This window comes from Lactuca virosa, chromosome 1, assembly GCF_052849685.1.
Source record: "Lactuca virosa cultivar CGN04683 chromosome 1, Lactuca_virosa_CGN04683_v6, whole genome shotgun sequence".
In the NCBI taxonomy this organism is placed as follows: Eukaryota; Viridiplantae; Streptophyta; class Magnoliopsida; order Asterales; family Asteraceae; genus Lactuca; species Lactuca virosa.
The window spans coordinates 193,187,012-193,214,471 of record NC_136426.1 but is presented as its reverse complement, the minus strand read 5'-3'; the positions used below and the strand labels follow the sequence as shown (position 1 = coordinate 193,214,471).

Genomic DNA, 27,460 nt, shown 5'->3' with positions numbered 1-27,460 from the left:
AATCGTCGACATATTAACCAAAGCCGCACACTTCTTGCCAATAAAAGAAGCCGACAAGATGGAGAAGCTAACCAGAACTTACCTCAGGGATATTGTTAGACTGCATGGTGTACCAATATCTATTATTTCGGACCAAGATAGTAGATTCACCTCTCGTTTCTGGCAGTCTTTATAAAACTCTTTGGGAACTCGGCAGGACATGAGTACAGCCTACCATCCACGAACCGACGGACAAAGTGAGAGGACGATTCAAACATTGGAAGACATGTTGCGAGCTTGCGCGATAGACTTTGGGAAGGCATGGGATATTCATTTACCCCTTGTTGAATTCTCTTATAACAACAGTTATCACACTAGCATAAAAGCTACTCCATTCGAAGCCCTCTATGGCCGCAAGTGTAGATCCCCTCTGTGCTGGGCTGAAGTGGGTGACACGCAGCTGGCTAGAGGTCAAACTCCTGACAGTGCTCTCACTGGTCCGGAAATTATTCGAGAAACTACCGAGAAAATCGTACAAATTCGGGAACGACTTAAAGCTTCCAGAGATAGACAGAAAAGCTACGATGACAAAAGGAGAAAACCCTTGGAATTCCAGGTTGGTGACCGCGTCTTGTTAAAGGTCTCACCCTGGAAGGGCATGATACGGTTTGGAAAACGTGACAAATTGAATCCAATGTACATAGGACCATTCGAAATTCTTTCTAGAATCGATCCTGTAGCTTACAAACTTGGACTACCCCAAGAACTAAATAACATTCATCCTACCTTCCACGTTTCGAACTTGAAAAAGTATCTATCCGACGAGACTCTTGTGATCCCACACGAGGAAATCGAGTTAAACGAGAGCCTCAACTTTGTGGAAGAACCCGTAGAGATTCTAGACAGGGAAGTTAAGAAAACCAAACAAAGTCGTATCTCGATAGTGAAGGTTCGCTGGAATGCAAAACGGGGACCTGAATTCACTTGGGAGCGGGAGGATCAAATGCAACAGAAATATCCATATCTTTTTCCCTAGTCTACCTATAATGCTAATTTCGGGACGAAATTCTCTCTAACGGGGGGATAATGTAACAAACCGTTATTTCAAACCTATGTAATAATGTAGGTCAATTTGTAGTTCTTTTTAAAACAATAAAGAGAAATTTTAGCATACTGTGTATATTTACATAATTGACCCTCAAAAATAAATTATTAAACAATCTTGATTGGGATGAACCAAGTGGTAGAGATTGTAACAAGGTTTCCAAAAATATAAAGAACACTAAAATCTGAGTTATAACGAAGAAGTTATGACCAATCGAAGATCCAAGACAAAACTAGAAAAACACTGTTCACTATAAAAACTGAATTTTCAATAAAAGGCTTTTTAGCCAGAACAATCTAAATGAAAGTTGTAGTTTATGTTAAACCGAGAACTTTCATAAAAAGAACGGAAAAATCAGACTTTGTATGAGGAAGTTACGATTTTTCTAAGTTTCAGTATAGCAGTGTACAGCTAAAAACTCAAAATAAAGATCGAGTGATTTTTAGCCGATAAAACCTAAACGAGAATTGAAGGTCTCGTCAATAGTAGTACAACGGTAAAAAGACAGACAAAAACGGACGTCGGACGAAGAAGTTATGAATTTTTAACGGAGTCTAAACGAAAGTCGTAGAGTATAATTTTATCTACGCGTGCGTATAAAGAACGTCGAAAATGGATCTCGTATGTGAAAGTTATGATTTTCGCAAGTTTTTGGCACAAAAATCGAGAAATATAGAAAACTGGGCAATTTCGCATGGCTGACCTTCGGCCACATCACCTCGGATGCGAGGCTTCCACCTGTCATCTTCTGATTGGACCGAAGTCTCGCGTGGCGCCTTCTGATTCGACCATGGCCACGGTCCACTTACCTTCCAACACCCTCGCAGGAGACACCCCTCGGACCCTCGTGACACCTCCTCATTGGACCGAATATCGGTCCACTCAGAAGCCAACACGACCGAGCCTCAGACCCGTGTTCCCTTCGCATGACCGACGCGTGCCTAGCTAACTCACCCTTTGGACCGCACCCTCGCACCCTATATAAAGGGTGCGAGATCTCTCAGATTTCACACATATTTCACCCCAAAATTCATATTTCTTCACACTTTCTACCCCCACAAGCATATTAACAATCCCCAAAGCCCCGGTATCCTATTTCAAACCCTAAGCAAGCCTCGAAGCCCCGAAATTCTCAAGAAGCTAACCTCTCTCCCGTCGAAACTCTGCCCGATTTAAGCCGGTTTTTCGTCAAATAAACTCCTTTCCTGGAAAAGAAACGCTGTCCAAATCACCACTTATCAAGTAAGTTCATACCCACGTATTTTCATAATTTCTACTGTTTTAAGGGGGGGAATACAAGCATAACACAAGAACTTTGTGTTATAAAATCATGATTTCAAATAATGATAAAACGACATTAAATCATCAAAAATACTCAAAACATTAAACTCTTTTATAATCTTATATTTTTCCCCAAAATTCATATTTGTATATATATATGTATATAAATAAGATTTAAAAGGCTTAGGACTGATAACTCATTCTGGGTCCTTTTCCATGTTTGTCACACCCCAAAACCGGAACGGTGGAAACGTTCTGGGGTGGAGGACGTCATGTACAGTATCATAACAATGCATAATAGTAAAGACAAGCAACAACATCCATTGCATTAATATAATAATTTTAATACAAGCGTGTTCTGTATAGTATGTAAGACACCAAAAGTATGATCAAAATAAAGGATGAGTCTTGTATATGCTCCATCTTCTCAAAAGCTTCATCGGTACCAGTCTACTGATAACCTGAGAATACAAGTTATTTTGAAAGAATTTATCAACATAAAGCTGGTGAGTTCATAAGTATTTAGTGTCATTGCTTGTATAAAAATGTTTGTAACAACATAGTATATATGTTCATAGCTGTTTGTAATTGCTTCGTAAATGTTTGTAAATAGTTCAACTCTCTAGAAAATCCTATATTTTCTACTAAAATGTAGCCTTCTACCAAGACCCAACTGTTCGTATGTTTGTACTTTGTACAGTAAGAGTTTTCCCTAGTGAAACTAAACTATAGTTTACTTAAATGTGTATGTGACAAGGTCACAGTGTAAATGTCATAGGAAAATAATGTTTTACCTCTGCAGTGACACTGCTGTTCATAAAGTGATGAAGTATAGACTCCAGATAGTACTAAATGTACAGTATATCTCCGCGAATCTAAAGAAAGTGAAAATGCAGACTCCAGCTGGTATTAAATGAACAATACGCCTCGAAAAGTCTGTTTTGCCTTTAATTCTTAGTTAGTTAATTAAAGGTTTGAATGTGAACTCGTATGTAACCATACTGATCGACGGCTGAATAACTGATGACCCTCTGGTGTCATATGTAGTGAGGTAACATTCTGTCACCCCTTGGCCTTATCGGCTGGGACTGTAGCTAGCAGTCGGGATGTGGGAGTGTCTATCCCGTATAGATCTATACACACAATGCCCGCTCTCCCTCCAGGAGACTCTGGTTACAAAGTGATACCACAATAAAGTGTCGTATCGAGAAATAGTATGTCACATTCTGATTATCGTATTCAAATGTGTGTATAGTATGTCATAGTGTAGTGATGTTTTCTCTATACTAGTATATAGTATATTCTCTTGTATAGTATATAGTGTGTTCTCTTTTATGGTATATAGTGTGTATTGGCTCATAACTGTACTGACTCTTGAATGTGTCGTTGTAATAGTAGTAGTGAGTAGTAAACCCTTAACTATACCTATTATAGTTAAATAGTAATGTTGTTTGTATGCCTTCATTATACAAAGGTACTGAACTGAAGTGAAAGCTTTTATATCCAACACATATATATATGATATATAACTAAGATTTCAACGACATTCGGACAAATAACAGGATACCCTAAGTCCACAACCAAACAAGGAACATGAAATAAGGTGAGCTATCAATCCTAAGTCCTTCAAGTCTTACTTATATAAATATATTGGTGTAGATATGAGTTTGAAAATAATGTAAGTTTAAAAGAGTTTGAAAACAGTTTTAGCTTCTGAAAGAGTTTAATAAAAGGTTTTGAAGTGCTTTGAAATCCATAAGTTTGATAGCAACTTGAAAGTAATAGTAAATCTTTTCTGTTTGTTCTAGTTATTAATCACTTGTGATTAACGCAATAACTAGAATGTTTCAACTTGTATTCCCCCCCCCCCATAAAAGCATTTAAAATCCTTTCAAAGGTTGATTAAGGGGGTATGAACTCACCAGCTTTATGCTGATAAATTCTTTCAAAATAACTTGTCTTCTCAGGTCATCAGTAGACAGGTACCGATGAAGCTTTTGAGAAGATGAAGCATATACAAGACTCATCTTTTATTTTGATCATACTTTTGGTGTCTTACATACTATACAAAACACGCCTGTATTAAAATTATTATATTAATGCAATGGATGTTGTTGCTTGTCTTTAATATTATGCATTGTTATAATACTATACATGACGTCGTCCACCCCAGAACGTTTCCTCCGTTCCGGTTTTGGGGTGTGACAGATTGGTATCAGAGCACTGTTTATAGTGAATCAAGTATATCAACCCATAAAAGATATACAAGCTATAAACGCAACGGGATTAAAACACTCTGACCAAGTATTCATACTTTTAAATAATAAAATATTTAACTAACTATATATACATCTATTCATACCAGGGTCAGTATCATACTAGAACAGAGCAAAAGTATTACGATTGTTGAACAACACAATTAGGATTAGAGACATATAGTCAAATCTAGGGGGATATAGCCTGATCAACTATATTTTCCGAGGAGTGACTAGCATGTGCCTAAGAATGATTGTGGTGTTGCAACAAGTCTAAAAATTAACCAACACTACTACAACGGGAACATTAGAACATAATACTATAGGAGTATTTTGTGTTACTATAATTACTTATGTGCAACTAAAAAGGATCTTCATTAGTATGTCTATTAACTATTCTTTTCCCCATTCTCGCATAGATAACATGGCTGGCTTCCATCTCCCCGGCGATCCGTATTATCCCAACCAAGGCATTGGTGGATGGCTTGATGATGAGCCAGAAGTTGATCACCCAATCCCTTTGGATGATCACCTCGCAGAAGGCTTTTCGGATGGCTCCGACTCCGAACCAGAGGTCAACAACCTACCCCAAGATGGTCAAGTCCCAAACCTCAACCCCTGTCCGACATTTCAAGGTCCCACTCCCTTGTAGGCAACAACCATGAATCGTTGGAGTGATGAACAGGGTCAGCCCTTACCTTACAATGGAGACCAGAGTTTTTACAATCTAAGCGAGGGAGGCTCAGCTGAACGTGTCCTACCCATCATGGTCCGTAGGATTGCTCGGAACGTCGAGCAAGGTCATGCAGCCATCGGCCGAGTAATGGAAGTTGACGCCAACTCTAGCCTTAACACAGTCCGCATTCGCCAACTCGAAGAGGCTATGGAAGGAACTAGGAGGACCAACGAGGCTCTGCAGCAACAACTAGCTGCATCCCGAGCCGAAGAAATAGAACTCCGAGTGTGTCAGAGGGCGCATGAGCGACATCTTCAGGAAGTTGTACGCCAACTGGCAGACCTGAGGGTCCGCCCGAGGGATACCCGTCGCCGGTAGAAGATGTCGACTCATCTTTCTCTTTTGATTAAGGAATAGCCTTTCTTTTCTGTGTTCTATGGAGCACTTTTTTGTAAAACATTCCTAACATTTAAAAGTACTCTAACTAGACTACTAAGCTACCAACATTTTCCCTTATGGTTTGATGTAAGACCTACTGTTAGGTCATTTTTTTTCTTTCCCGAACTCATTTTACATCATTAATACCAGTAATATTGGCAGTTATCTAGTCTATGGGAAAGTCTGTACCCTTGTGTTTCCCTACTCTATTGTTATGCCTCTATCTAATAGTTGGACTGTGGCGATTTAGTCCATGAAACACTCTCAATCATACTTGCAATTGATTCTTACTATTATCATCATCTTTATAAACTTTCAGTAAAAGATGCCGCCTCGAAAGCGTCCGACCAGAAACACGCCTGTGAATCAAACTCCACCACCACCACCCCCTCCGCAGTTCGATACAGTGATGTTTCAGGCAGCTGTGACCGCAGCTGTCACCGGCACCATGGCCTAAGTAAATTCTGGTGGTATTAGTGGAACGGGGACTGGAACCAACTCTAGCCAAATCCATCCACGTACACGGGAGTGTACCTATAAAGATTTCATCAGCTGCAAACCAACATACTTCAACGGAACCGGAGGGATCATTGTGCTGTCCCAAATGGATCGAAAGAACAGAAGCGATCTTCGACATGTGCTCATGCCCTGAAGGAAGCAAGATAAAGTTCGCTGCTTGCACCTTCACCGAAAGGGCCCTGACGTAGTGGAATGGCCATGTCAAATCACTCTCACTGGTAACAGCTAACGTCATGGGCTGGGATAGACTGAAGGACCTAATGACTAGGGAGTACTGCCCGAGGGGCGAAATTCAGAAGCTCGAGGAGGAACTGTGGAACCTCAAAATGAAGGGTTCTGACATAGTGGCTTATACAGCCAGGTTCTGCGACCTGGTGACTCTATGTCCTAACATGGTCCCCACCGAAAGTAAGAAAATCGAAAGATACATCTGGGGTATGGTACCCCCATACCGAGGGAACGTTCTAGCATCACACCCTATGACCTTTGATAGTGCCAAGGAATTGGCCCAAAGGGTCATCGATCATGACGTTCCTCCTACTCCAATAACAACTACAATGAGTGCCCCCGCACCAACCAAAACAGCTAACAACAAGAGGAAGCGTTGGGACCAAAAGAAGGGCAAATCAGCTCAACCCTCTTCCAAGAACCAACAGATGGTGGTTGTCCATGCTGCCACTACTCCTGCTACCCCTGTACCAGCCAAACCCTATGCAGGGACCCTACCCAAGTGCACCAAGTGCTCCTTCCATCATAACGGCCCCTGCCGGGGAATGCACTGCACTAATTGCGACCGGAAGGGCCATACCGCCCGGTTTTGCAGAACACCACCGAAACCCATCACCCAGGTTCCCGGTGCAGGAGTGAGCCAGGCCTGCTACGGGTGCGGCGAGACAGGGCATTTCCAAAGAAACTGTCTGAAAGTTGGGAATGTGGGAGGAGCAGGATGACTACTTGCTATTGGCCACAATGAAGCCGTGACAGATCCCACAGTAGTCACAGGTACGTTCCTTTTCGATAACTCTTATGCTTGTATCCTATTTGATAGTGGGGCAGAGAGGAGCTTCATAAACCAAAAATTCAAACACTTACTTAATCAAGCACCGCAAGCACTAAAAGAAACCTTCGTCGTAGAAATGGCTAACGGAAAGACAGAGAGTTGTAACGAGATTTACATAGGTTGTACCCTCACACTAGATAACCATTCCTTGCCAATCGACCTCATACCAGTAGCAATCAAGAGTTTCGATGTCATTATAGGCATGGACTGGTTGAGTCTTTATCGCGCCGATATCCTATGTTTCGAGAAAGCAGTCCGTCTAAACCTACCAAATAACGAAACCTTGTTGATTTACGGAGACAAACCCAGTACGAGCCTTTGTATCATCTCGAGTATTCAAGCCCAGAAGTACTTGCGCAAGGAATATCGTACATTCTTGGCGCACGTTGTCGATATGAGCCAGAAAACAAAAGACCTGAAAGACCTCCCCGTAGTACGCGACTTCCCCGACGTCTTTCCGGAAGAACTCCCAGGTTTACCTCCCCAACGTCAAGTCGAATTCAGGATCGACTTAGTTCCAGGGGCTACCCCCGTAGCCAAATCGCCCTATCGTCTAGCACCTGCTGAGATGCAAGAACTGTCTGGTCAACTTAACGAACTGCTCAGTAAGGGCTTTATAAGACCAAGCTTCTCACCCTGAGGAGCACCAGTCTTGTTCTTGAAGAAGAAAGACGGATTGTTCCGTATGTGCATCGATTACAGGGAACTCAACAAGCTTACAGTCAAAAATCGTTACCCTCTTCCTCGCATAGATGATTTATTCGACCAGCTGCAAGGGGCGACTTACTTTTCCAAGATTGATCTGAGGTCCGGGTATCACCAGTTACGGGTGCTGGAGGAGGATGTTCCGAAGACAGCCTTCCGAACTCGTTACGGACACTATGAGTTCGTAGTGATGCCGTTCGGATTGACTAATGCGCCCGTAATATTCATGGTCTTGATGAATAGGGTATGTCGTCCTTACTCGGATCAGTTCGTTATCATTTTCATCGACGACATACTTATGTACTCTCGAAGTAAGGAGGAACATAGCGATCATTTACGACAAGTCCTAGGAACCTTACGATCAGAGAAGCTCTATGTGATGTTCTCTAAATGCGAATTTTGGATCCGAAGAGTCGAATTCTTAGGACACGTGGTTAGCGAAGAAGGAATCTACGTGGACCCTTCCAAAATTAAAGCCATTGAGAACTGGTCAGCACCAAAGACGCCTACAGAAATTCGTACAGAACTTCTCTCGAATTGTGAAACCCCTTACGACATTGACCCAGAAAGGCGTGGCCTTCAACTGGGAAGAGAAACAAGAGAAAGCATTCCAAACGCTGAAGCGAGCCTTATGTACCGCACCGATACTATCTCTCCCCGAAGGGATAGACGACTTCGTGGTGTACTGCGATGCATCCAACCAGGGGCTCGGCTGTGTCCTGATGCAACGAGGTAAGGTCATCGCCTACGCCTCAAGACAGCTGAAGGCACACGAGGTCAACTACACCACACACGATCTCGAATTAGGAGCGGTTGTGTTCGCCCTGAAGATCTGGAGACACTACCTGTATGGTACGAAGAGCACTATCTTTACAGAACACAAAAGCCTACAACACATATTCAACCAGAAGGAGCTTAATATGAGACAACGACTACGAATGCGAAATTCGTTATCATCCGGGTAAAGCGAACGTGGTAGCAGACGCCCTAAGTCGGAAAGAATATTCTGGACGAAGAGTCAAGTCATTAACTATGACTATCCATTCGCATCTATCCGCACAAATTAAGGAGGCTCAGTCCGAAGCCTTAAAACCTGAAAATGTGGCGGGAGAATCCCTACGTGGAATGGATAAGAACTTGGAAGTCAAGGGTGACAGAGCCTTATATCTCATGGACCAGATCTGGACACCGAGACACGGTGGCTTCAGAGACTTGGTCATGAAGGAAGCGCACAACACTCGATATTTCGTCCACCCGGGTTCAGATAAGATGTATCTGGATCTTAAAAAGCTATATTGGTGGCCTAACATGAAAGCAAAAATTGCTACCTTCGTGAGTAAATGCCTAACTTGCGCAGAGGTTAAGGTCGAATACCAGAAACCATCAGGTCTACTTCAGCAACCGGAGATACCTGAATGGAAGTGGGAGCGGATCACTATGGACTTCATAACCAAGCTACCCAAGAGAACGGGTGGGCTTGATACCATTTGGGTCATCGTCGACAGATTAACCAAGTCCGCGCACTTTCTGCCCATCAAAGAAACAGACAAAATGGAGAAACTCACAAGAACATACATTAGGGAGATCGTACGACTGCATGGTGTTCCTATATCTATTATCTCCGATAGAGATAGTAGATTCACTTCGAGATTCTGGCAGTCATTACAAAGCTCCCTAGGAACGAGGCTGGAATGAGTACGACCTACCACCCACAGACCGACGGACAAAGAGAGAGAACTATCCAAACCTTAGAGGATATGTTGCGAGCCTGTGTGATCGACTTTGGAAAGACATGGGATACTCACTTACCCCTTGTCGAATTCTCCTACAACAACACTTATCACAGGAGGATCAAGGCTGCTCCATTTGAAGTCCTCTATGGCCGAAAGTGCAGATCCCCTCTGTGCTGGGCTGAGGTGGGTGACACTCAGTTAGCTAAAGGACGAGTTCCTGATAGCACTCTCACGGGTCCGGAGATCATTCGGGAAACGACAGAGAAGATCATTCAGATTCGTGAACGATTGAAAGCCTCTAGAGACCGACAGAAAAGCTACGCAGACAAACAGAGGAAACCTTTGGAATTCCAGGTGGGAGACCGAGTCCTTTTGAAAGTCTCACCCTGGAAGGGCTTGATACGCTTCGGAAAGTATGGAAAGCTGAATCCAAGATACATAGGGCCTTTCGAGATTCTCGCTAGAATCGGCCCTGTAACATACAAACTCAATCTACCCCACGAGCTTAGTAACGTACATCCTACCTTCCACGTCTCTAACTTGAAAAAGTGCCTATCTGACGAGACTCTTGTAATCCCACTCGACGAGATCGAGATCAACGAGAGCCTCAACTTCATGGAAGAACCAGCAGAGATCATGGACCGAGAGGTCAAACGAACCAAGCAAAGCCGTATCCCGATAGTGAAGGTTCGCTGGAACGCCAAGCGAGGACCGGAATTCACTTGGGAGCACGAGGATCAGTTTAAGATGAAATATCCTCATCTTTTTATTTAGTTATTTGTAATAACTTAGTTGCTGGAACTCTAATTTCGGGACGAAATTCCCTCTAACGGGGGGATGATGTGACAACCCGAAATTTTCATTTGTACGAACTCTACAGTCAAACGCGTAAATTAAAAGTCAAATTCATTTCTGCTAATTTTTAGCTCGGTTTAAAGTCCCTTTGGGTATTTTAAATATTTATTCTTCGAGAGAATAAACGAAAGGAAGTATTTTTTTTAGAATTATTGGGGAACAAATAAAACAATTAACACCTTAATAAGGTGTTACAGCCAAACATAAGGGGTAGGGCCGAAAACCCCTCTGACCGAGAACTCATGCATAAGGCATGAGTTTACTCCTTCTTTCCTCATTTATTACTTCCAAACTCAAGAACACCCACTTTTTCTCTCAAGTATCATAAGAGCTTCTTCCGAATCTTCCAAAAATGTAAGTGTTTCTTCTCTTGATTTGTTGATACAACACTTCATCTAGTAGTTATAAATGATTTCATCCATGAAATCTTCTCTTTTTCTTAGATCTTCAAGTGTTCTTCAAGAACACCAAGAACACACACTAGTGTTTTGGGCCGAAAACACCCTTCTTTGCTTCCATATTGTAAGTATTTACTTCCTACACTTGTTATCTAGTAAGGATACTTGAGTTAGGACCTTGAAATCGTCTTTTTCCAAGAACAAAAGGAGTTTTCGGTTTAGTGCATCTCCTTAAACCGAAAACCCTAAAGAAAGTTGCCTTTAAGACCTTAAAACGCACTTAAGGCTTTGGATAAAACTTAGAACCCCTATGCATGTTTGAAAGCCCTTGAAAAACACCACATGCACCAAAGATCTTGAGTTTTCGGTTTTTGGACCGAGAACCCTTCAGATCGAGAACCATTCGGACCGAGAACCCTTCGGACCGAGAACCATTCAGACTGAGAACCATTCGGACCGAGAACCCTTCCGACTGAGAACCCTTCGGACCGAGAATACCATTAGGACCGAAAGCTCCTAGGAACATACCACTTGGACCGAAAGCTCCATTTCGTAACCTTACACTCCTTTTATGCAATCCTTGGTGATTGTAACACTTCCATATAAGTGTTTCCTAGACTATAAGGGTGTTATCCTTCTTAAATAGTTGAATATACTCTAATTGTATACATATATATATGTCATTATATGCCAAATAGGATCCGTACATGTGCTCAAGACTTCACTTGACACTTAGCATCCTTTTTCCAAACTTACATTCGCATCACTCATTTCAGGTGAGTTCATACCCCCTTAATCAACCTTTGAAACGATTTTAAATGCTTTTATGGGGGGGGGGGGGAATACAAGTTGAAACATTATTGTTATTGCTTTAATCACAAGTGATTAGTAACTAGAACAAACAGAAAAGATTTACTATTACATTCAAGTTGCTATCAAACTTATGGATTTCAAAGCACTTCAAAACCTTTTATTAAACTCTTTAAGATGCTAAAACTGTTTTCAAACTCTTTTAAACTTACATTATTTTCAAACCCATATCTACACAAATATATTTATATAAGTAAGACTTGAAGGACTTAGGACTGATAGCTCACCTTATTTCCTGTTCCTTGTTTGGTTGTGGACTTAGGGTATCCTGTTATTTGTCCGAATGTCGTTGAAATCTTAGTTATATATCATATATATATGTGTTGGATATAAAAGCTTTCACTTCAGTTCAGTACCTTTGTATAACGAAGGCATACAAACAACATTACTATTTAACTATAATAGGTATAGTTAAGGGATTACTACTCACTACAACTATTACAACGACACATACAAGAGTCAGTATAGTTATAAGCCAATACACACTATATACCATACAAGAGAACACACTATATACTATACAAGAGAATATACTATATACTAGTACAGAGAAAACATCACTACACTATGACATACTATACAAACATTTGAATACGATAAACATAATGTGACATACTATTTCTCGATCCGACACTTTATTGTGGTATCACCTTGTAACAAGAGTCTCCTGGAGGGAGAATGGGCATTGTGTGTATAGATCTATATGGGATAGACACTCCCACACCCCGACTGCTAGCTACAGTCCCAACCGATAAGGCCAAGGGGTGACAGAATGTTACCTCGCTACATATGACACTAGAGGGTCATCAGTTATTCAACCGTCGATCAGTATGGTTACATACAAGTTCACATTCAAAACTTTAATTAAATAACTAAGAATTGAAGGCAAAACAGACTTTTCGAGGTGTATTGTTCATTTAATACCACCTGGAGTCTGCATTTTCACTTTTTTTAGATTCCCCGAGGTGTACTGTACATTTAGTACTACCTGGAGTCTATACTTCATCACTTTATGACCAGCAGTGTCACTGCTGAGGTAAAACATTATTTTCCTATGACATTTACCCTGTGACCTTGTCACATACACATTTAAGTAAACTATATTTTAGTTTCACTGGGGAAAACTCTTACTCTACAAAGTACAAACATACGAACAGTCGGGTCTTGGTAGAAGGTTACATTTTAGTAGAAAATATAGGATTTTCTAGAGAGTTCAACTATTTACAAACATTTACAAAGCAATTACAAACAGCTATGAACATATATGCTACGTTGTTACAAACATTTTTATACAAGCAATGACACTAAATACTTATGAACTCACCAGCTTTATGCTGATAAATTCTTTCAAAATAACTTGTATTCTCAGGTCATCAGTAGACAGGTACCGATGAAGCTTTTGAGAAGATGGAGCATATACAAGACTCATCTTTTATTTTGATCATACTTTTGGTGTCTTACATACTATACAGAACACGCTTGTATTAAAATTATTATATTAATGCAATGGATGTTGTTGCTTGTCTTTACTATTATGCATTGTTATGATACTGTACGTGACGTCCTCCACCCTAGAACGTTTCCGCCGTTCTGGTTTTGGGGTGTGATATTGTTTGGATGTGGGCTTATAGTACCGGTTAATTGTCCGAGTGTCGTTTAAATTTTACTTATATATAAAATTGTGTATGTATATAAATATAAAATTTATTTCATTAGTTCAAATACCTTTGTAACATGTTGAGCAAGGGGTTACATGCTAAAAACAGTTAAATACCGATTCAGAAAGTACATATAAATTATAATAGGTATAATTTATGATACATAGAACAATAATTCATGATTCAAGCATACTAGAATACACTGCTTTACAAGAAACAAGGGTTTTCATTCAGAACAAATCAAGGGTTTACACTTGTCAAATACATGTTCGGAATACTAATTCAAGAACATACTGTCAATCATTTATTTCAGAATGATTGGGTTTTCATGACTAATATACATGTAACGTTTATATACTTTTTATGAGACATTCAATTCAGGTTGTTTACTTCATTTAGACAACCAAGGTAAAGACTTGACATTATAACTAGAATCTCTAGGCAGGGGATCGAAACAAGTTGTGGGTAGATCTATATCGGGGTTGACAACCCCGCACTCAGGCTGCTAGCTACAGTCAGGCATACACGCCAATGAGTGGCAATTGTTATCAACAGTTTAAACACCCACAAAGCGTTTGTTTCAGGCCATCCTGTCATAGTATGGTTATAATAACTCATTAAAAAGATATTAACAATACGTTAGTGTATAATCAACTAAACGTAAGTACACCTTCAAAGTACCAGTTTACAGAATTCAAACTACAATGGTTCAATACAGTTTTCAATAACAGCTGGTGAAGCCAGGCACACTCTCAGTTACAAGTTTTACAAATACAGAACATTGGTTTACAAATAGAACGGATTTATGGGAATAAAACTACTTTTCATATACAACAGAAAATATAGGATTTTCTGGAACAGTTTACATATACAAGATACAGAGACACCCTTTTAAACATAAACACTTATGCACTCACTCAACTTTATGTTGATACTCTCTATTCAAATTACTTGTATTCTCAGGGAAATAATACACAGGTAGTCCCCGAGCTTTTTGAGAAGATGGAGCTATTTTGAGTCATATCTTCTTTTGTATAACTATTTTGAGTTCAATATACAATGACTGAACATATGTGAATACTTATACTTTTTAAATACAATGGTTGTTTGTACTTTGATTATTATGATGCATGTGTTGTGATGCTACAAATGAAGTCCTCCACCCCCGGACGTTTCCGCCGTCTGGTTTGGGGGTGTGACAGTACTGATCATGCATACAAGGTTATGAAAACAATTCAAAAAAGGTTAAAAGAATATTGATGATTGCTTTTGATGAAGTGTGATGATATAGAACAATTTGTGTTGAAGACGAATCAATTTGAAGTACATGTAAGATGATTTTGCGAAACAAGTTTTAGATGGTTTGTTAAATGTTATTGAACATCGTTTAAATACTTTGTGAAATGCTTATGAACAGGTTTTATTATCTTGTTGTTGAATGATTATGTAATAGAAACAAGTTTGCTTATTTCTGTCATTTTTTTATATTCAAATATTTTCAAATTTTATTTCTTTTTATTCATAAATGAATACGAATATGATATATTCATTTATGATTAAGTTAGCAGTAATATGTCAGTATAAAAAAGTTCATATATGAATATAACAAATTTCAGATATGACTATAACTTACTTATAAGTAGAAACAAGTTAGCTTATTTCTGTCATTTTTTTATATTCAAATATTTTCAAAGTTTATTTCTGTTTATTCATAAATGAATACGAATATGATATATTCATTTATGATTAAGTTAGGAGTAATATGTTAGTATAACAAAGTTCAGATATGAACATAAAAAATTTCAGATATGAATATTACTTATTTATTAGTATAACAAAGTTCACATATTTGTATTCATTTATACTAGTTTTCAATTTTATTTAATTTTATTCATAATTGAATACCAACATTGTATATTCATTCACCTTTAATATATAATAATAACATCTTCAATTATAAATGAATCCACATATTATGTATTCATTTATGAATAATTTACAAATAATATGTGTATTTCACATATAAATTTACCATATCAATATAACTTATTTAATAGTAAATTAAAAAACAAATATGATATATTCATTTTAAAAGAACATATATTTCAAATCTCAATTTACCATATCAATATAAATGTGTATTATTCATACATGAATATTATTGTTTATGGTTATTATTTGCATATATTCATAAATGAATAAAACCAAAAAAAAAACCTAAATGTCTTTTGTTGATTGAGCAACTGCAATTCTTACTGGACATGTACGTAAATTGTGAGGAACTCGTTTTCCACATCCTGAACACATTCTATGTTCTTTTTTAGAATTTTCATATACTACTTCACTTGCACTTGGAATTCTTTTCTTGATTCCAGAACCTTTATTGCTTTGAACTTGAGGAACATGAATATTAATCTCTTTTGGAATAGGAATAGAAACACCCATAAGCTTGCATACGACTTCACCATCCGTCTTGCTTTTCAATCCAGCAGATGTATAATCACTATTACTGTCAAATTCCTTCAACAACATCTGTTGTTTCTCAGCAAACAATGCCAATTTCTTTTTGTCATCTCTTAGAATATCCAAACATGATTCAAAATTATAATATGAATCATTGACTAGCTTCACATTCTCACAATGCCCTGAATTAGATTTAAGAGAACTAAAACGATAATTTCTTGATATCACATCCTTTCTCTTCAGCTTCATGTCTGCATAAAACACCCATACGCTTGAAATGTTCACAACTGAAATTTATTTCTTTCTCTTCAGCTTTTATTCCAACCTGATAAAAAAACATAATAAAAAAATGAAAAAACAATTTAAACAAAAATTAAACATTTACATTCATATATGAATACTCATATATGAACAATCATATATAAGTATTCATATATGAATATATATAAACATTACATTTTTCATAAAAAACTATTAAATTACCTTAAATTCATTTTTAAATTCGCTTTTAGTGTTGTCGTGTTGCACAATATAAACTTCCCACCCATCTTCAATAGCAACATACGAGTATGTACAGAAAAAACTTGCTTTATATATTTCCTTTTGCACCTCAAAAAATAATGTACTTGTATAAACCTTTGATGCTTGTAGTTTTATTTCTCGAGGTGTTTGCATTTTATATGATGCTTTCTTTGATGCCTTATCAAGCTCTCGTTGAGTATTCCTTTGCTTTTGAATGGCAGTGTCGTTATTCATCATGAAATTCAAAAGTAAATTACCACTTTCTGAGTAGGTATTAAAGAATGAATTCATACTCTCTGACCTCCACGTAGTCTTCGTCAACCCACACATTGCAATATCATTAAAATATCCAGGTATCCATGAATCACGTTTTGTAAACATGTCTTTAAACCCTCTCGTGTCTTCCAGATTGAATTCCTTCATAAGCAAACCCCATTTCACCTTAAATACATCAGGTTTCATATTAATGTCTCAAACAAGCTTCGAGAATCTTTTTCTAAAGTCTGTGTTCGTAAATAAATCATCTGATATCTGTATTAAAACAAAAATAATAAAACTTTTACATTTATTCATAAATGAATAAATATGAATAAGTAAAATATCAATAAATATTCACAAATGAATAAGCTAATATTTGAAAAAATTAGTATATTCATCTATGAATAAGTAAATACTATGTAACATATTTGAAATATCTTAAAATAATACCTTGTTTTTCAACTTCTTCATTATATGCCACATACATAATCGGTGCTTTGAATTAGGAAAAACATTCTCAATAACTTGTTTTATTGTTGCATCTTGATCGGTTAAAACAAGTGTTGGTTCTTTCCCATGAGTTTTAAGAAACACTTTAAGCAACCAAGAGTAGGACTTAATGCTTCCATTTCTTAGCAAACCCGCTCCAACAGTAACTGATTTTTTATGATGGTCAATAGCAATAAATGGAACAAAAACCATTCGATACCTAACACACACAAAAAAAAGTGTTTATTTTTTGATGTATTCATAAGTAAAAATAAAAATATTCATCTATTAATACAATTACAGTATATTATTAGAATAATTTCAACAATAAAAACTGAAGATGAAACGTAAAAGTTAATATATTCATATATGAATAAGCAATAAAAAACTAGATAGAATAACTTACTTGTTTGTTCGGAAAGTCGCATAAAATGAGATAACATCACCAAATTCAGCATAATATGCCTTCTCCATTTCATCAGCCCAAAACATACAGTCCAAAACATCATCTTGACAGTTAAACTCAAATGAGTAATTTGGATAGTGAGCTCGACGGTCATTCATTATGTTTACTATCATTTGGGCATCTTTATAACCTCTAACCCTGTTGATATCTCTCCTTAAATTTTTATAGTCAACTACTTTGGGCTTTACAAACTCATACCCACCTCTCAGACTTGCCCTCAACTTATGAGCCATAGTTGGGCCGATTTTTGATGTGGAAGCACGCACTATAAACTCTTTTTCTGAATATGACATTTTCCTCGCTCTTTTTAAATCACTTCTCTTCTCAAGTGGATGGTTGTGAAATTCATCAAACTGAAAAAGTTTATAATCTGGAGTTCCATACACAGATTCAAATATAATCTTTGCTTGACAACCAATAACCCTTGAATTTGAATTTCGTTTCCTCCTAACACCACTTGTACCCAATGTGTCACAAAATTTCTTTTTCTGTTTTCCACCACGATTACATATAACATGTTTCTTCTTTATAATCTTGTTATCAAACCTTGACTGCGTGCTCAGTCTCACATCAAAACCACCAATTTCAGCATACTCAGAATACATTTTGATGGCCAACTTTAATGATTTGAAGATTAAACCTTTAAATGGAATAAGTTGAACATGTACATTAGGCTTATAGACATGTTCTCCAATTATATCACCACAATATTGCGTATCATCTACTAAACTCGAAGATTCACCACCTAAAAAATATTAAATCTAAATCAATATAATAATGCATGAATAAAACAATCATATATGAATACATGAAATTCATATGAATAAAACAAAAAACAATGTTTATTAATGGATTAATAAATCATTCATATATGAATACATAAAATTCATGAGGATTCAAAATATATAAAATAAACATAACTTATTCATATATGAATAAAACGAAAATACAATTATCACACGTTTATTCATATATGAATAAGACAACAATTTATTCATATTAACATATTCATATGTAAATAAATGATAATCAACAAAATTAAAAAAACAAAATAATTCAATAACTGATACCTTCAAAAAATGAGTTCTCAACATCTTCTTCTTCACTCTCACACATAGAAGAATACAAATCACCATCAATAACACTAGAATTCGACATATTAAACCAAATGATCTGTATAAATAAACAAAAACAATTTTAATATCGAATATATCTCAAAAAAAAAGTCGTAAATATGAAAACCGGGTTAATTTCGAATATATCTCACCTCAACGTACAAAATATCTGAATGTAACTTAAATCAGCTCGATCGGATGATGTAATTAAGCAATCTCTCTCAGTTCAGAGCGTAAAAACTACAACGATATATCCGATTGAAAATTAAATCAACTCCGATTTGAAATAAATATCTCAAACTACATAACAAAAATCCGATGAAACAACTCCAATACATATTCGAAACTTGATAATCTTGATAATGAACTCCGATGAAACAACTCCTAAACGAAAATAATACGCGTAATTCAAAACAAATTATATAAAGCAATAATCTTGATAACGAACTCCAATATATCTGATTCAAACGATATACATACCTGATCAAATCGGAAACTGAATATGAAGATAAAAACTGAAACACATATGCGAAACTTCACGATTAATGGAAAAAATACGTATAATTGCTAATGAGTTATATAAAGAAAAAAATCTTGATAATGAATTCCTCATATCCGATTCATACGAGCTAAGGATATCATCAAATTGGAAACTGATAACAACGAACAGGTAAGTTCTATATAAAAACATTGCTAATTTACAAATATACCCTTAATGAAAAATGGACACGCGCATTTTTTTAAGGTGAACATGTTACATAAATGATTGGCTGAGAATGATTCCCCCATTCTCAACCTTTTTTATTTTCTCAATTGAACTTACCTCTCTTTCTCTCTCTCTCTCTCTCTCTCTCTCTCTCTCTCTCTATATATATATATATATATATATATATATATATATATATATATATATATATATATATATATATATATATATATATATCAAATGCCACAATTCAACTGTAACTATAACGTCCCAAAAATTCATAGTAAAATTTTCACTTTCTAAAGCAATAAACCATACAGACGAGTTGTTCCAAAACCGATTAAGTGAATATAGTATTTAAACATCAGATTAATGACCATAAATTTCCAATGCGGAAAAAGTCTGGGGGATGCTGTGCAGTCATGACGGGCCCTTTCCTTTCATACCGAAAGTACCTGAAACGATAAACATAAAACCATAAGCACAAAGCTTAGTGAGTTCCCCATACATACAATAGATATTGTTATGTGCCAACCATAGTCTTGCCATTATGCCATGAGCTGTATCATGGTCTTTCCTTCCCAGGACGGGAGAAAAACCCTAGGTCTTACATACAAGTTCCAAGAGCCACCTCATGGTCTTCGATGCAATTATCACAAAGACAACTAGCATAAGACATATAACTGACAGGGTCCGATCCTTGGTCTGACATACAATTTTTCGGGAGCCACCTCCATGTCTTTCATACAAATGGCAGGGGTCACCCCCTGGTCTTCCTATATAACATAAACCAGTGGGCCGACATTGGTACCTTCGACCCTCGAGTACAACGATGAGACTCACTTGAATCACAAAGCCGACTAACACTCAACTTAATATCGCGCCAACCAGTACTAACTGATCTCTCGCCAGATGATGGCTGCTAAACACCTCCTATCAGTCCACACAAAGTAAACCATATGTCTACCTTCTAAAATACAGATTTAACCCAAAAGTCAACCCAATCCAAAAGTCAGTGGTCAAAGTCGAAGTCAACAACCCACAATACCAACTTTCTGGTCACGTTGTGACCAGACCTTGGTCACGTTGTGAGATTCCACTTGGTCCGATTCAAACTTGCCTCGAACCAACCAAGACAACTTAGTCAAGGAAAATCATCTAATCTGGCCTCACGACATGAGCAACCTTTTATCACCAAGTGACCCCAAGAAGCTCACCAGAAACGGGGTCATTCAATCCCCACATTCTGAGACCCTATGTGGCACATCGTGAGCAAAATCTGGAGCCAAAAATCCAACAATTTAAGTTCTTAATACATTAAGACTTTTACTAACTTTACAGAAGGTGTTATAATGTCCATAATACACTTACAAGTCGAAACTTTATGGACATGTATGTCTAATACATGTCTAGATCTTATTTGAGACCAAAAATGTAGAAAAAGGTCATCAAACTTTCATGCAAAGATTCAAAACCCAACCATTCACTAGATCTGAACTATATGACATTCTACGGCCCCTTTCAACCCATAAAGTTGGCAACTTTATGGTTTCCATTCATTAAAACTTGCCTAACAAGGAGAAAAGTTGAACAAAACTTAGATATAACCATATGCAACAATAAAGGTGGAAGCTTCGACACTTAGAAGGGTCCAGAGACAATATGAGGTGATAATAATGTTGATTCCTTTCAAGCTCCACCAAAAAGAGCACATTCTTCTTCTTTTTGTCTTCTTATTCAAGCCAAGAAGGCTCCAAAAAAGCTCTATAATCCAACAAGGAATGAAGGAAAGGGTTTTATATGGTGAAAGGGGGTTTGGAGGCTAATAATTAGAGGGGATTAAATACAAAAGAAACCTTAAAATATCATGGGCTTGGGATGCATTAGTTCTCAAGTCGTGAGCCTTTATGCCTCATGTCGTGAGATCAGTCTATGAAAAAATTTACATCTTAACCCTCCTCACGTCGTGACCACTCAAAGGTCTCGTGCTTGAAAACGGGTGTTACAGTTACAGTCCATGACAAAATTTACATGTTATCCTTTTGACTCCTTGAAACCCTAATTCGACTCATCCTAGAAAACGAGTGTGATAGTTACAACCATTACGAAGAGACTAAACCTTCTGGGTTTTTGTCTTCCTTGATATGTGTACGGGTCCTGTGCTTCCAGTAGTACGGGCCCATACTACCTTCCACACCTACCCGTATTTGTCTCTATAGATCATCAAAAACTAACTGAAACAACCTACAACTAGGATACACATACATCTTATACTCACTCTTCCGAGAGTGGCTAATCATTCCTCCGATGGCCTGCTACACCCACAATCACTCATGAAACTTCCACCAACCATGTGGCCACTTGTCAATGCTAATCATACATAATGTTGGATCCCATATACAGTCAAATACTTGATTCTACCATAAGCCTACAACTAGACAAGGAACGGGAAATAAGCCTAAGTCAAACATTCTCAGGATATAAAATCTTAGTTATATACAATTATGATGCAATTTCATCTATCATACAAAAATTTCTCAGGAAATAAGCCTAAGTCAAACATTCTCAGGAAATAAGCCTAAGTCAAACATTCTCAGGAAATAAGCCTAAGCAACTACAGTAATAATGTCAATTTCGTCTATCATACAAAAATTTCTCCTAAGCTATTAGGCATCACACATGAAGCCATTATATCATGCAATTCAGGAGGATCTCTAGCCTACAAAATAGCACGCAATTCTATCATAATCATCATAAGCAAATAATAGTGTGGGTATCTTGGGATATACTTTCTTGCTCCGACTGATCGTACGCATCCCATCCTTCTTTGGTTACCTTTGAAAGCAATTTTGAAAATAAAATTTGAAAACTTAGAGTTCCTTAGTTTGAGTTTGGATTCACATGAATGCTTATCCAATTTGCTCAAACCAGGGCTTTGATACCAACTTGTAACATCCCAAAAATCATAATAAAAATTTTCATTTTTCAACTAAATTGAAATCATTGTTTCCAATCAAAACGCAAGTCGAAACCAAACCTCAAATACAACATTCCAGAATCATAGTATCACAATATCCCCCAAAACATGATATCGAAGGATATGTACGATCACGCCTTCGCCTTGCCACGATCATTAGAAGCATCTGAAACATAACACTTAAACTGTAAGCCAAAGCTTAGTGAGTTCCCTAAAATACCACAACACAAAACATATAACAACATACATACTAGGTCCACAACCGTCAGGCTGGATTACCCTTGAGCCCACATCAGGAGTCTGGCTTGCCTTTCTGGCCCACAGATCATGTATGGATTGCTCCCGAGCCCACAAAATAAGTCTGGGTTGCCCCTTCTGGCCTACAGTTTATGCCTTGCTTGCTCTCGGGTTTGTTGGCTCCCGCATAAGGAAATATTACCTCAACCCGACCGCATTATGTCGAATTATGCAACAGATAACAGAAAAAAAATAATCATGTAGATCTTAACAGATCACTATATCACAGCAACGTCCTAAACCATGATACACAACCTACTGGGCCGACATTGGTTCCTTCGACCGATAAATAAAGTGAGGAAGCCTACCTCATAGTCTGAAAAGATAGCTGAACAAAACATTACTCCGAATACTACCTCTATTGATCACCTACAGAAATACTAGGGCCTTAAACTCAAACTACCACTCAAAATACCAAAAATGCCCCTAAATCACATTTGGTCAAAATCCTAGTCAATGTTCAAAGTCAGAAACTCAAAAATTCAAGCGACGTCAAACAGACTGAGTATGCCTACATACTCAGTCACTATGATGGGCGTAGTCATAACCCATCCAGTATACGAGGTTCCTCATTAGTACACTCAACGTCCCACTAAGTATGCCCAACGTACTAGTGCTGGATCCAAAATTTCTTATTAAGTTTTTAATACATCAAGCCAAAGCACCAAACTTCAGATCTAGGTAAAATGGGACGTCTAAATGGATAAAGTCTCTGACTTTATCCATTTTCATGCATACAAGAGGGTATAAATTTAAACTCTTGGTCCAAAAGTCATCTATGGCTCCAAAAATCATGCCTGACTTAACGTGACTGTAAAAGCTCTCATTTTTATGAATCCATGAGCTCCAAATTATAGAAAACTACATCTCAAGGACCTTGAGTAACTCATATTGCACTAGACCAAAACTATGAGACCAAAAATGTACACGAACTCTAGACTAGAAAGATCTAGAAAGGACCTTGAGTAACTTATACCTTTAAAGGATGCTTGAGTGTGAGATACTTCTTGATCTAGTTTGCCTGGTGCTTCCAAGATAATTCTATTTCCTTCTTCTTCCTTTCAGAACAGCAAAAATACACTCTCAAACTCAAAAAGTCTCACACAAAGGATTAGAGTTTGCAAGGGCCGATTTGGGAGATGGAGGCTGATGAGGGAAAATTTGTTGAGGAGATAAGGATGTTTAAATATGATTCAAACCCAAAAAATTAGGGTTTTGTAATTTGTTACATACGCCCATTGTAGTCACATTAATGAGCGACTTCATAAAACGAGCTTCAACATGCGTACGTCCCAACCACACTAAGTCGATATATGCAACAGATAAAACATATAACCACAAACAAATATTCATGCATGCCTTCGACCCATAAGTATAATGAGGAAACTCACCTTACAGTCTGAAAATATAGTTGGACAAAACACTTCTCTGAATACTGCCTCTAATGATCATCTACACAAATACTAGGGCCTTAAACTCAAACAACTCAAAATACCCAAAATGCCCCTAGATCACATATGGTCAAAATCCTAGTCAATGGTAAAAGTCAGAAAGTCAAAAAGTTAAGGTAAGTCAAAGGAGACTGAGTAAGCCCTGTATACTCAGTCACTTTGTTTGTCATAGTCGTGACCCATCCAAAATACGGGGTTCCTCATTAGTATGCTCAGCGTACCACTAAGTATGCCTGATGTACTAGCATTGGAACCAAAATTTCTTATTAAGTTCTTAATACATTATGCCAACACACCTAACTTCAGATCAAGATAAAATGGGACTTCTAAATAGATAAAGTCTCTTTATCCATTTGCATGCATACAAGAGGGTCTAAATCTAAACCCTTGGTCCATAAATCATCTAACGCTCCAAAACGAACGCATGACTCAATGAGAGTGTCAAAGCTCTCATTTTTACGAATCCATGAGCTCAAAATTACAGAAAACTACATCTCAACGACCTTCAGTAGCTCATACTCCACTAGAACAAAATTATGGGACCAAAAATGTACACAAACTCTAGACTAGCAAGATATAAGAAAATAACTCATCAAGTTCCAAGCTTTATACCTTCAAAGGATGCTTGAGGGCGAGATACTTTTGGATCTAGGCTGCCTTGAGCTTTCAATATGATTCAACTTCATTCTTCTTCCTTTAAGAACACCAAAAATACGCTTACATGCTCAGAAAGGCTTACACAAAGGATTAGGGTTTGCATGGAATGATTTGAGAGATGGAGGCTGATGAAGGAAAGAGTTTTAAGGAGATAAGAATGTTTAAATATTTCTCAAACCCTAATAATTAGGGTTTTCTCATTTGTTACATACGCCCATCGTACTTACATGAATACACGACTTCATTAAACGAGCTACGCCATGCGTACGCCCCATGTAAGAATGGCGTAAGGACCTAACTTGCAACATAATTATACTTTCGGGTCGAAAATGGAATTACTTGACTTCTGAGCGTTACACGTCCCCTCTTGATGACATGTTCCAAGCCCACCCCAAGATTCAAGAGGTGTGGGGTAAATGTAAGAGTATTAACAATATTTTGGATGTTTAAAAATAAAATCTTGGATTTTTTTTCTATGAAATTATGTACTTTAATTATTACGCTCCCATCGGAGCTTAATTTTTAGAATACAATGAAAAAATAGCTATGTATTTTGCAAAAAACCGCGAGAACTATTTTTGGCCATAAGATTGATAAAATAAATGGGCAGCATTTGATTTTATTTATCGTCAAAATATTGAGAGATAGTATGACATTTTCGTAATTAATTACGAGATTTTGATAATTTCAACAGAAGGTTCATTGTTTGGAGGTACAAGTGACAAAAGAAAAAAGATAAAAGGAAAGGAAAATTCGGCTATGTGACCTCTCTGACACGTGCTCCCACCCACCACCATGACAAGTTTCCAACCCTTATCGGCTGCTGGGTTTTTTTCCACCCGCTTAGCTTTTCGGCCATAACTTTCTTCTTTCTTTGAAAAAAAATCTAAAAAACCAAAGTTTTTAAAATTTAATTCTCAACAAAATGAGCACAATCTTGAAAATTTGAAATATATATATATATATATATATATATATATATATATATAATCAATTTTAAATGAACGATTACAAATATAATTTTTAAAATATAATATTTTAAAAATGATATTTGCAAAAATACAATATTATAACTGTTAATAAATATCCATTAGCAGACATGTAATATAACATTATTTGATAAAATTAGAAATATGATAATCAGAATTCTGTTGGAAGTGATTTGGATCAACGATTAATTAATAGAAATGAGATTATGGTATTTTATATTTGTCCATAGGAGAAAAATATGTATCTCTATCTTAGACACGAAGATGGTGGCTTGTAATCAGGATATAACCTCATATATAGTATAAAAATCGACTAGACATTAAGACCATCTACAATACTCTTCATGATAACAATCGTATAGAGCTTCCAAATCAACTACCTTAAGCAACCACAAACCATCCCATCACAACCGGGGTACTCTCCACTATGAATGAAGAGAAAGAAAGAAGAGAGAGACATAAGAAGATTGAGATAGAAGAAGTAAACGATTGGGCGTTGTCCTTCGTCCTCCACACCACAAATCACCACGATCATTACTGACCACGAAGGTCCGGGCTGGTGTGTACGGACAACGCTCGTGGTCACGTAGACCACAAGCCCCTTCGTTGTCGATACTCTGGACAGCCTAATTTGTTATTATTTGTACTTACCAAACACTTTTTATCATTTTACCATTGCCCACCTTTTCTTGTAGCCTTTATGACTCCTATATGCTTCATACTATATTCTTAGTATTTGTTTAAAAGGTGGTGGTAAATAGTTTTTTAAGGGTTTAGGTCATATTTGGTCACTTAACTTTTGGTTTTGTGCTCATTTGGTTACTTAACTCTTTTTAAGTTTTAAAAGGTTATCAAACTTTTGATTTTGTGCTCATTTTGTCATTTAACTTTTGGTTTGGTCATTTAACTTTTAGATTTGTGCTCATTTAGTCACCTAACTTTTAAAATTGTGCTCATTTAGTCACTAAACTTTTGAAAAAATTTAAAGTTTTGTGACTAAATGAACACAATTTTAAAAGTTATGTGATTAAATGTGACCAAACCAAAAGTTAAGTGACTAAATGAGCAGAAAGCCAAAAGTTTGATGGCCATTTAAAACTTAAAAAGAGTTAAGTGACTAAATGAACACAAATCAATTTTATGCATCTTATGATAAAAGTCATATTTTGATAAACCAAAACTTGGAAGATGATAATTATGTTTTAAATCTCATTTTGAATGCATAAAACATAATATCAACATGTTGCGTTATGTTTAAAACATCAATATCATATATTAATTTTCAACGCAAAAAATAATCATTAGTTTTATTATTTGTCGTTATAACGCTATAAACTGATTTTAGTCTTTTTAATAAAAACTCTTTCTTTATAATAAAGGCATGAAGTTTATATAAGTTTTACACATTGTTTAAACCATTTCAAATATTTTACAGTTTGGTATTTATAAGTTTTACAATAAACTTATTTACAACAAAAAATTGATTTTTAACCGGTAACCAGTAAAAACATTTTTATAAATATCCATTTATAAATATC

At 36.9% G+C, this 27,460-nt stretch overlaps 1 protein-coding gene across 1 annotated transcript; it reads right to left on the bottom strand.

Moving 5' to 3' along the window:
* Positions 1-15,749: 15,749 nt before the first annotated feature.
* LOC145126083 (protein FAR1-RELATED SEQUENCE 5-like) lies at positions 15,750-16,979 on the bottom strand. Its single transcript, XM_079061495.1, has 3 exons — positions 16,479-16,979; positions 16,224-16,320; positions 15,750-16,177 (listed from the first exon to the last, which is right to left on the bottom strand). Exons 1-3 carry the CDS (start codon positions 16,977-16,979, stop codon positions 15,750-15,752), a joined length of 1,026 nt encoding a protein of 341 aa, XP_078917621.1.
* Between the last annotated feature and the right edge of the window lie 10,481 nt (positions 16,980-27,460).